The sequence below is a fragment of the Ovis aries genome, chromosome 12 (genome assembly GCF_016772045.2).
Source record: "Ovis aries strain OAR_USU_Benz2616 breed Rambouillet chromosome 12, ARS-UI_Ramb_v3.0, whole genome shotgun sequence".
Classification (NCBI taxonomy): Eukaryota; Metazoa; Chordata; class Mammalia; order Artiodactyla; family Bovidae; genus Ovis; species Ovis aries.
This window is the reverse complement of record NC_056065.1, coordinates 64,040,255-64,052,396: the sequence shown is the minus strand read 5'-3', so window position 1 is coordinate 64,052,396 and position 12,142 is coordinate 64,040,255. Positions and strand designations below refer to the sequence as shown.

Genomic DNA, 12,142 nt, shown 5'->3' with positions numbered 1-12,142 from the left:
CTCAAAGTGGAGTGGAGTGGTTCTTTTCAAAACACTGAGGAGCTCTATCTAGAAAAGAAACTCTGCACAGTGCTGGAGGATGGACAAAGAACCAACACGAAAGGGAGACTCTCCTGATATGTGGAGACGGCTGCCCTGGGAAGTCATGGACTTTTGGTCACTAGTGCGGGTTAAGCAGATCCTGAGTAAGTGCTTGGTAGAGATGCACTGAATAGGTGGTTTGTCCAGATCCTAGATCAAAGACTGTCATGCCCACCTGGTCACCAGAATCACTGGGGATGCTCCCCACCCCTATTTTTACTTTGAAAATATCAAACCTACAGAAAGGTTGAAAGTATGGTACAATATGAACACAAGAATATCTTTCACTTAAATTCAGTAATTGTTAACATTTTGCACCATGTACTTGGCTCCTCCTCTTGTTAATATAATTTTTTTTCTAGTTGCTAAACCACTTGAAACTAAGTTACAGACTCATGACATTTCACCCTGCACTTCAGCATCTGAATCCTAAGAACAAAGATGCTCTTCTGCATAAGCACAATATAATATCTAGGATAGTGTTGACATATTATATATTATTATATAATATAGATTATATATTTCATATTCAAATTTCTCCTATTATCCTCCAATGTCTTTGACAGCTTTCTTGAATTTATATTTTCTGTCTAGGGGCCCATCAAGGATCACATATTAACCTAGGAAGATTTTAAGAACGTAGAATTAAAGGCCTTTGATTCTGATTTTTAAGGACTGGAATCAGGTTTAGAAACCTGTTTTTCTAAAAAAAAAATCCCAAGTATTCTAATGATCAACTGGGTTTGAGATCAGTGGTCTTTTTTGAGCATGCACTGCTGTTTCCATGGTGAATATCATTATACATACTTTTCTTATATAAATTATATGTGTTTAGTCACTCAGTCATGTTTGACTCTTTGCAATCCCAAGGACTGTAGCCCACCAGGCTCCTCTGTTCATGGGACTCTCCAGGCAAGAATACTGGGGTGGGTAGCCATTCCCTTCTTGGGTTGGGAAGATGAGATCTTCCTAACCAGTCCCAACCATAGGATTGAACCTAGGTCTCCGGCACTGCAGGCAGATTCTTTACCATCTGAACCACTGGGGAAACCCCATACATTATATATGTACTGCTATGTTAATATATGTTATACATTAGAAAACATACACAAGATAAAGGACAAATTAAAAATAAGCAGTTATTTCTCCTTGCGGCTCCTGGCTCATCTCACACTCACTGATTTTGTTTCGATGGAGCCCACCGCTCTAACTGACCTTTGGGCATCTTGCATGATACCACTACACCAGCAGCACTATTATTAACTGTCCTTTGGGATCCCTCCCTAACTGCACGGGCTGGTGAGGATGTGATGGTCCTTTGCTAATTACCTATATGCTGCCTGGAAGCAGAGACTGGGTTCATTTGTGTGTTCATGGCTTTGCCCTTCACATCTACCCAATGATTTCCACCCAAGTTTATTAAGGTTAATAATCACCCCACAGGTTAAAGCGTATAATGTTGGGCACCTGGTTCTAAGTGGTTTCGTCTTGTGTATGGCAGGGGCTAGCCAAGAGTGTTCATTCATCATCTCTCTTTGTTTTACTCTCACCTTCTCCATTTAGGTCAGAAAGGAAAAGAAGAGCCCAAGGTAATTTTTTTTTCCTTGTACTATTTCGAGTGGTAGAGAAAGGAAGAGCTTAGGTTGCCCACCTAACCATTTCTACGGGCGGCCTCCTTGGATTGTAGAAAGAGCTCCAAAGGAAGGGGTAGACCAGTTGTTACCATATATTCAGGGACCAGGGACCCCCCCCCACCCCCGCCATTTGACAATCTCCCCCTCTTCCATGCACACACTGCCTGCTGGCCCATGGCTGGTGGGCCAGGTATCACCCATAGGAATTTTTATCCAAGCATGAGTTGAGCTGGAGGACAGGACTCTGAAGGCCCTCTCATGTTAGTGTGAACCAGGCACTTCTGGGCTTTTCCCCAGCATGGGGTACTTACTCCCTGGGATTCAGTATGTTGCTTGGAGGAAGCCTCAGGCACTGACAGATTCCCTCTGCTGGCTCTCCCAGCAGGAAGTCAAGCTCAGTGTCCCCACATCCTACACACTCAAGGTGCATTACAAGTACACGGTGGTCATGGAGACTCAGTTCAGGCTCCCCTACAGCCAGGTCCGGGACATGGTGGCTAAGAAGCTGGACCTTCTGCCGGAACACACGAAGCTGAGGTGAGCTGCACACAGGGAGACGCGAGGGTCCAGCCGGGAGCCCGCTGTGGGCCAGAGGATGGGCCTGCCCTGCTGCTGTCTGACTTGTTTCTTCCTCATTACCTCTACCCAGCTACCGTCCTCGGGACAGCAATGAGCTGGCGCCTCTTTCGGAATTCAGCATGAAGGATGCCTGGGCCCAAGTGAAAAACTACTGCCTGACGCTGTGGTGTGAGAACACTGTGGTGAGTGCCCAAGGGCCTGTAAGGCTGGATTTCTAACAGGCCACTTCCTCCACAACAGTCGAGCATTCACCCAGTGCGTGCTGGGCGCCTAGACCTAGGCATAGTGTTGGGAACATGGCAGGTAACAAGCTGGAGCTCTGGCATCCTCACCCGGGGTGCAACCAGGAGAGGTTTTCCCACAAGAGCAGAGCAGGCCCAGGAGCCCACAGAAAGCTTCAGGTCCCTTCCATTTGCAGCCACACCTAAGGTTTGGGCTCGATCAAGCAAGGTTAGAATGAAGTCCCAGCTTGAGGCTGAGTTCACAGCCATTCTTCACCTTAAGTTTCCATGGGAAAGGACATTTAGGAGTGGAAAAAAAAAAAAAAAAGCGAGCATTTATTTCACGAAGACGACTTGGTTAACAACCTTCTACTAACAGCAAACACCTACTGAGAACTTTCTGTGTGCCGGACACTGTGCTAAGGGCACTCTGTGTATTAATTCTTACAACCGCCATAACTCTGTGAGGCATGTATTGTTATCCTGTTTTATAATGTAGGTAACAAGGCAAAGTGAGGTCCACCTGACCAACAGTACTCAGAGCCTGCCTGTACTCGTGAACAGGGCTCCCATCCCGTTAAGAGTCAGGCTGCACAGCAGGAGGTGAGAGGCCCACTACCAGCGAGGCTTCATCTATGTTTTCAGATGTTCCCCATCACTTGCGTTACTGCTTGAGCTTTGAAAGTGACTCTGAAAGTCGCTCAGTCACATCCAACTCTTTGTGACGCTGCAGTCCATGGAATTCTTCAGGCCAGAATGCTGGAGTGGGATCTCCTCCGGGGGATCTTCCCAACTCAGGGATCAAACCCAGGTCTCCCGCATTGCAGGCAGATTCTTTACCAGATGAGCCATCAGGGAAGCCCAAGAATACTGGAGTGAGTAGCCTATCCCTTCTCCAGTGGATCTTCCTGACCCAGGAATCAAACCGGGGTCTCCTGCATTGCAGGCAGATTCTTTACCAATTGAGCTATCAGGGAAGCCCACCTGAGCTCTACCTCCTGTCAGATGAGCAGCGGCATTAGATTCTCATAGATGCTCAAACCCTACAGTGAACTCTGCATGTGAAGGAACTAGGTTGTGTGCTCCTTACGATGATCATCCCGAAACCATTGCCACCTTACACAGCTCCAGGTCCGTGTGAAAACTGTCACTTCCATGAAACTGGTCCCTGGTGCCCAGAAAGGCTGGGGACTGCTGCTCTTGAACACCTCAGTTACTGACAGTAAAAGGGCAGGTTATCTATAGGCCCTGGGGTCTAGAAGAGTTAAACTGACTTTCCAGTAAGCATGAGGGAGTCAGGAGCAAAGTTCGAGGCTAGAAGTAGCAGCTACACATTAGCTCTCTTGGGCTTTGTCCCTTAGTCTCCCTAGGAAAGGCTGCCATTTCTTTTTGCTGTAGATATTAACTTTCCCTCCCAACAATGGTCCTTGAAAATCATCCATCTGCTTTCTGTCAACAAAGTTGTCCTTTATGTCATTTCAAATAAGTGGATCGTACAGTATACATATTCTTTTAATAGTCCATTTCTTTTGAATGCTAACTGATATTCCATTGTATGGATACAACTGGCTTATTCATTCAGTTGTTGGTGTACATTTGGGTGGCTTCCAGCGTTTATATAGTGACATTAATTCTTCAACAAACATTTTCTGGGCACTAACATCTCTAGATAGGTACTGGAGATATAAAAACTAGTAAGACACAGGCCTTTTTTCATGAGGGGAAGAGCAAGCAGATGACTACAAAGCATGTGTGAAGTAAACTGATGGAGACACACAAATGCTTTACTCTGTTATGTAAGCATTTACCTAACATCAGGAGGGTATCTCACCCAAAAATGCTGGAGGGAAGTGGGACAAGTCTTCCTAGAGGCTGAAATTGTCTTGAAGCTTAGCCTAAAAATGCTGCATAGTAATTAGCAAGGTGGAGGAGGTTATGATGGATGTATGATATAGATGGAGAGAACAGGAGGGCAGACCACAAGAATCAGCACAGTGGGAAAGGGGCTCAGTGTTGTTGGGCAGGGACAGTGGTGGGAACAGTGCTGGAAAGACCACAGGGCCAGATAGGGGAAGCCTTGGACACTGCTGTGCTAGATTGGTAGTGTGAGCAGGGAAGAAGATAAGTGAGGTCTTGTTTTGGATTGGTAATTTAAAGGGCATATGAGGAAGGCAGAGAAATCAGATAGGCTGGCTGGTTACCGGGGTCCAGCCCCAGTTGGATCCCGGGTATCTGAAGCGTGGACGGCGAGGCGAGAGAGATATATAGATATTGAGAGATAAGGAAAGAATTTGCAGTTAAGAGAATAGAGGAGAGAAAAGAGGCTGATATTCCTTGCTTTACGCAGAAAGCCAATAAAGCCTCAGACAACAGACTTGCTCTGTTCACGCAGGCCACAGGCGCCCTCTTGAATAGCGGAAGGTGCCCTGCCTTGGGCTCCCTCTCACGTGGGTCTTAGAAGCCCAGGCAGGAAAGTGAATGCAGAGAGCCTCTGTGCTCCAAGGAACTAGCCTGAAAAAGAGATAAAGAGAGAAAGAAAGTACAACATGGGGCAGCCAAGCTTGTGCAAGACCCGTAACTTTATTTTCAAAAGGAGCTTATATACCCTAAGTGTTACATAATGGAAGATGCAGAGTCATGCAGGGGCAGCAGTCCCGGCCCTTATTGATACCAGGCTTTCTTTCTGCATACCTTTCTGTATACAAAAGGTCTCAGGTGATTTACATTATCTTCTGGACAGGAGACCTGTTAATATTTTATGGCTCTTTTCCTTGATAAATGTTAATCAACCAGAAAACTCATTTTCCCTTGAAGTGTTTTTTCTTTAATCTGCATCACCCTCAAAGTACTAAATAAAGTTACATTCCTACAGAACAAAGGTACAGTGGGTTACAACAAAGAAAGTACTTAACTCAAAGATCTAATGTTGCTAATGCCAGGGCTACTACCTGTTTTCTCTATATACCAACTATATCAATAAATAAAAGATACGAAAACTCGGCAGCAAGTATTGGCTCAACAATGAAACCCTTAATCAGTTCTATTCTAATGATTTTTAACTCCTCGAAAGGCTCTACATTCCTAGAATGTTTTAAGCTTCCTGTGCCTCTCACAGTTGGGAAGCCGTAAACAATCACATGCGTAGTTGAAAAAGTCCAGATAAACCTGTCAGGCAAGTTAGAAAGCTATCAGAGGGGTTTGAATTGAAACACTCTTATTATGCCCAGGAGACTTATTAACCAAAGCTCTACATTGATTTTCTTCAGAGAAAGGTGGTCAGGGATAGCCCCCTGTTAATGTCAGAGGAGTTGGTGAAAGTCATAAAATAGTAAGACAGATAGACTCTGGTTTTTGGGGTAGATGCTCGAGCAGTTCCAGGGGATCCCTCGAGTCCTGATCCGCCTTGCCCGTCAGGTCTCTCCGCATGACCTTGTCATGGGTGGGATCTCCCGTGCTGGCTCCCAGCAGCTGGTGGGCTTCCCCTGAGTAAACAGCTCCCAACCCACAATCGGGCGGCTGGGGAGTCCTGACACAGAGACCATGAACCTGCAGTCCCCACCGCCCAAAGCTGTCAAGTGGGGTCCCGTTGGCACTTCAGTTCCTCTTCTCACCTGTTTCCTGCTTTAGCCTTTGTCAACAGTGGCATCTGCAGTTTTATCTGCCTGGGGGTATAAAACTGAATAGCTCCTAAGGGAATCCTTGGTCAGCTACTAGTTTTCAGCCACAAGTGGACTTTTGAGACCATAGAAATGACCACGGCAGGAAAGCTATTCCAGATATGTAGGCATGGGCCCAGCGAGTCCTTCCTCCAAACCCTCATCCCCACAGCTGGCTAGGGGTTACTGCTCAGTTAGGGGTCTCCTCTGCACTCAAATCAAAGACAAATGTTTGATGGGGAAGAACTAAAGAGGATAGGTCTGGAGGAAGACCCTGTAGTAAACCCCACAAAGTAAACTTAGGGGTTCGAGTTCAGAAAATTGTTTCAGCAAGTGGAGCCCCTGGACCTGAGACTTCCGGGTGCCTCTGGCACCAACAAAGGTCCATCTAGTCAAGGCTATGGTTTTTCCAGTGGTCGTGTATGGATGTGAGAGTTGGACTATAAAGAAAGCTGAGCACAGAAGAATTGATACTTTTGAACTGTGGTGTTGAAGACTCTTCAGAGTCCCTTGGACTGCAAGGAGATCCAACTAGTCCATCCTAGAAGAGATCAGTGCTGGGTGTTCATTGGAGGGACTGATGTTGAAGCTGAAACTCCAGTATTTTGGCCACCTGATGTGGAGAGCTGACTCATTTGAAAAGACCTTGATGCTGGGAAAGATTGCAGGCAGGAGAAGGGGACAACGGAGGATGGGATGGCTGGATGGCATCACCAACTCGATGGACGTGGGTTTGGGTAGACTCCGGGGTTGGTGATGGCCAGGAAGGCCTGGCATGTGCGGCCCATGGGATTGCAGAGTCGGCCACAGCTGAGCGGCTGCGCTGGCCTGGCTGGAAGGCCCAGGACCCAGGGGCAAGTGAGTGTCCCTGCAAGGTGTCCCCTCAAAGTGTGAAAGGTCACTCTAGCTTTTCCAATAATCTGTTTTTGGACTAATCCCTTCAGTTCTGTCTTGAAAGGATTCCTATTAGTTCGGCTCTAAATGTGAATTTGTTGTTCAGTCATGTTCGACTCTGTGACCCCATGGACTGCAGCATGCCAGGCTTCCCTGTCCTTTCCCATCTCCTGGATTTTGCTCAGATTCATGTCCATTGAATTGGCGCTGCTATCTATCTCATCCTCTGCTGCCCCCTTCTCCTGTTGCCTTCAATCTTTCCCAGTATCAGGGTCTTTCCCAGTGAGTCAGCTGTTCACATCAGGTGGCCCAAGTATTGGAGCTTCAGCTTCAGCATTACTTCACTGCAAATGTTGATTTTGTTTTAAAATTTTTTTTTTGTTTTGTTAATGATTGTTAACTCCCACAGGGAGTTCTTGATTAATAGATTTGGGATAGCGCAGACAAGTTTGCCTTTCTATAACAAGGTGTCCAGTGTTATGGGTGCTGGGGAAAAGGTGTTGATTTGGGAGTTGACTTTGGGTTCTTTCACTTACTTGTGATTCAACCTGTTTCTCCATCTGAGAAAAATTAACAATTGTACCTACCCTTTTCGGGATTAACATAAGGTTTCAGTAGGATTTTAAGATGATCTACAGTCCTGTCGACCTTTTGGTTCCACTTACCCAAAAGGCAACCCACTCCAGTACTCTTGCCTAGAAAATCCCATGGACAGAGCCGCCTAGTGTCCATGGGGTCGCAAAGAGTTGGACATGACTGAGTGACTTCACTTTCACCCAACCATCCAGTGTTCATAAAGTACACACCAGGTCTATGCCTGGCACTGATCACAAACTTGGCTTTGAGTTTATATCCCAGGTGTTACATTGACATTTTGCTGATTGATTCCTTCAGTGATGTTCAAATGTTCATGGCAGGAAGTTAGGAAAACTAATAAATAGGCCCTTTACTATTTCAGGGTGACCAGGGATTTCCAGATGAACCTGAAGAAAGCAAAAAATCTGATGCTAATAACCAGACAACAGAACCTGAGCTTAAGGAAGGGAGCAAAGTGGTAGCTCTCTTCAATTACGAGGCTACCCAGCCAGAAGACCTGGAGTTCCTGGAAGGGGACGTAATCCTGGTGATATCAACAGGTAAGTGCTACTCCCAGAGTGCAGAAACTAATGTACATGTTAGCAGCAATAAATATAAGGGAAGAGAGAAGAAAACATCAATCAGCTACAAACTTTAGCCAATGGTTTCAATTTCATTCCCAGTTCTTAGTGGGAGGGAGCAAAACTGAGTGTGTTCACCTTTTCATCTGTTGCTTTCTTGGGCAGGGAAGCAACCAATGGCAGACTTCGGTCACATACTAAAGATGGTTTCGGAAGCCATGCGTTCTCACACTGGAGTTAACGAATTGGAAGGGGGCTTCAGCCACTTTGTGTTTGCACTGAGCTGTGTGATAGTGATGTTTTGCAAACTACAGGTCTTTGAATTGATGTACTTTTTGAAGATGAGGGAAGAAAGGCAAACATTTTGCCTTAAAAAACAACTATTCAGAATTGCTCTCTCTGGTGACTTCCCAGGTTGTTATAAATCACAGTAAAAATTAAAATAAGTGGAGGGTTCTAATTTACTGCTTCTCAAACGCTAAGTGTGCTCATGCATCTTTTGTAATTTGTTAAATTCCTTTGACTCAGCGCCAGAGAGTCTGATTCAGGTCTGGGGTGGGGCCCACTGATTTCCATTTTTAACAAGCTTCCAGGTGATGCTGGTCTACTGACCATACTGAGAAGCAGCATTTTATTAGTAACTCATGGTTTGACACTTCATTTCTTTACCTGGTAACAAGTCATATCACGTTTCATTCACATGGCTGAAATCTTGTACATTAGCAATGCAAAACAGTTAAAACAGAACACCATTATCAATTATAACAGAAAATTAACAGATTAAGAAATGAGAGGGAGAAATGTCAGAGAGGTCGATGGCACCCCACTCCCGTGCTCTTGCCTGGAAAACCCCATGGATGGAGGAGCCTGGTGGGCTGCAGTCCATGGGGTCGCGAAGAGTCGGACACGACTAAGCGACTTCACTTTCCCTTTTCACTTTCATGCATTGGAGAAGGAAATGGCAACCCACTCCAGTGTTCTTGCCTGGAGAATCCCAGGGACGGGGTCGCACAGAGTCGGACACGACTGAAGCGACTTAGAAGCAGCAGCAACAACGTAAGACATGAAAAGCAAACAGGGTGCATGGTTGGTGCTCATATTCTAAAGGGAGAATGGAAATTCAGTTATGAGAGTTGGATTAAACTCTCCACACCATTTTTAAAGTGTCAGAACCAAGCAGCTGGCTAAATTTGTTTTTCAGGGGTGGGGATGAGATAAAGATGAACAAATGCTCTGAAGTCTTCTGGGTAGATATGGAGAGAAGGTGGTATACTCTTTACTGGGATTTGTATAGAAGTCTAAGTTGGTTTAATTCAAAAGTACCTATGTAAGATTTTGAAACTTTTATAACACATAGGGAAATAGAATTCAGCATAAATATTGTGTAGGGCTGAGGGGTTGAGTTCTGTTACATTCAACAGTTGTGAATGGTTTCATTCCAAAAGATTCTCAAATTTTAAATGTGACCCATCTGGGTAACTTGTTAAAATGGATCCCGAATCAAGTTTGGGGTGGGACCTGAGATTTGGCATTTCTAACAAGCTCCCAGGATCCAGCACAACAAATGCTGATTCTCGTATCATAGAAGGAAGAATCAAGACAACAGTTTGCAATTAGAATTCCCTTGGGTGAACTCGGATGCCCAGCCACACTCCACACTAATGGACAGTTTCTGGGGACAGGATCCAAGTACCACATGGTGCTGCTGTAATGTCTGATGGAGACACATCACATCCAAAGATGAGCCTGTGATCTGAACAGCTGCTACGGTCTGCTGGACAGGCTCTAGAATAGGTCGCAGCTACCCGAGGTGTCTGGTATTTATTGGCAGAATGACCCCGAACAAGCTATTAATCTCTTGTGTCTTCTCAGAACCTAGACTGAGTTACGTTTCCCTGGAATGTAGCTTTTGACCGCAGAAAATTAAAATGGGGTTATTATCTATAACTGAGTTATGAAGTCTATGCACATACTTTATTAAAGTCTCAAAATAGGTGCTATGAAAATTCTTGTATTTTACAAGCATGGACTGAACCCATCATTAGCTCCAACTCTCAATTCTTTGATCATTCACTAGTGAACAATCATTATTTACCTATTTAACCAATGGCATATCCTTGTCCTGTAATCAAAGGTTCCCAACAAAGCTAAAACTCTGTTAAAAAAAAAAACAACCCACCTCACACATAAGGATTCACTGTTCAATTTCTTTCACTTTGGTAACTTTTTGAAGACTAAATTTTTCTGCATTTTACTCCTGTGTCTAAAACAAACCAATAATGAGATAGCTCCTACGTTCGCTCTTACCAGTCACTTTTCCAACGTTGACTTTTCCCTGTCAGCACAACTGGGGGTGAAGAAAGACCAACCCAAGTTCTATGTGGACTACTCGGGTGAGGGAATTCTCCTCTACTCATTTTAGAAGTCAACATATACTTTTCCTTTTATCAGTGAATGAAGAATGGCTGGAAGGGGAGTGCAAAGGGAAGGTTGGCATTTTCCCCAAAGCTTTTGTTGAACAACATGCAGCTACAGACCTGGAAAGCACACCCAGAAGAGTCTAGGATGTTTCACAACCTACAACGTTGAAGAAAAGGAAGTACTATCGCTTACAAGATTTGGCACGCCTCTGCTGTACATTTGAGAGACATCTCTGGGAGTATTAATTCATCTACTCTTCCGTTAAAACTTAACCTATTAGACGATGATGTGAGAACTTACAATGATTACGTTGAAGACGGGTGTGGGGGGGTGGTGGTCGGAAATGTCTAGAAGAGGGGGGGGTCTTCTAGGGTGCAGAAAATCTGTTTCTTGCTTGGAGTGCTGGCTACCCATGTTCGGTTTGTGAAAATTCACCGAGTTGTGTACTTACTATTGATACACTTCTCTCTATATGTGACGCCTCAATAAAAAACTTACAAAAACAAGATACCCAGCGTGCAGGCCCAAGACCTAAGTATAAATATCCCCCCTCCTAGACCATTACTATCACAAACTCCCGGGGACTGAGGTAACTTTATAGGTAACTCAGAAGATGTGAGCATGCACACCTACACACAGGAAACTGACATTTTGGGGATTAGAAGTCTCGCTGCTTAAACAGAGCCTAGACTGAGTTATGTTCCCCTGGAATATAGCTTTTAATTTCACAGAAAATTAAAATACTGGAACTACGTCCCTTGATTTCTTCTCATAGAGGACATCTGTTAGAGTTCAATAGTGAGTATATGCCACTAATACTTGAGATGAAAAGGGAACATGCTCAGGAAGCCAGGTGGTTAGTACCATCCTACTAGGTTACATTTGTTTTTCAGGATTAACTTGGGTGAGTTTCCATAAATTCAAAATGCCTGGCCTAAATTCCCCTTCCTCTTGTGGAATATTCTGTTAACAATTTTTCAAGTGTGTAGGTGCTTATGAAAAGCACATTTAGGAGACAAACTAGACTGAATCAACATCAGTGCGAAAACATAGCTGGTGGGCGTGTGCACACACAGAGGTGAGGTGCGGTGTTGGCTTCTGCACACAGCGAAGGCCGGCAGGTTACCACTGGAAATCAGGGGACACAACTTGAGGAAATACAACCCCAGAGCAAAGAACACCAAATACCGTTGCTGCTCATCACACTGAGTTGAGTTTACTGGGCCAATAGGATACACAGTCTCTGAGCTGCCTTATTAAGGGTGATAGTAAGGATAAAAATGCTGAGTTGTTAACTCCTTTGCTTAAGCCATTCTTTATTAGAACCCATCCCTTTTTGTAATCGTGCACATCGGTTTGAAATATTACTAAAAACAAAAATAACCGTGAAGCATTTTCTATTTTTGACCTTTCATTCCCCTAGATGACTTGAGAGTAGTTTACATTTGTTAAGTTGGATTTTCTTTCAGGGCAGGAAAGAAACAATCTCTACACAGATC

The 12,142-nt window shown here is 44.6% G+C and overlaps 1 protein-coding gene across 2 annotated transcripts in view; it reads left to right on the top strand.

Annotated features, from left to right (window-relative positions):
* NCF2 (neutrophil cytosolic factor 2) overlaps positions 1 to 11,151 on the top strand; it is a 37,198-nt gene extending 26,047 nt beyond the window's left edge. The window contains exons 11-15 of one of the 2 annotated variants that reach the window (XM_004013860.5): positions 1,645 to 1,670; positions 2,101 to 2,252; positions 2,365 to 2,476; positions 8,024 to 8,201; positions 10,674 to 11,151. In XM_004013860.5, the coding sequence (XP_004013909.2) occupies positions 1,645 to 1,670; positions 2,101 to 2,252; positions 2,365 to 2,476; positions 8,024 to 8,201; positions 10,674 to 10,786 (581 nt within the window). In that variant the 3' untranslated portion in view covers positions 10,787 to 11,151. Of the gene's footprint in view, positions 1 to 1,644; positions 1,671 to 2,097; positions 2,253 to 2,364; positions 2,477 to 8,023; positions 8,202 to 10,673 lie in introns of both variants that reach the window. The other variant, XM_012187705.4, reaches the window with a different exon arrangement.
* Positions 11,152 to 12,142: the final 991 nt, after the last annotated feature.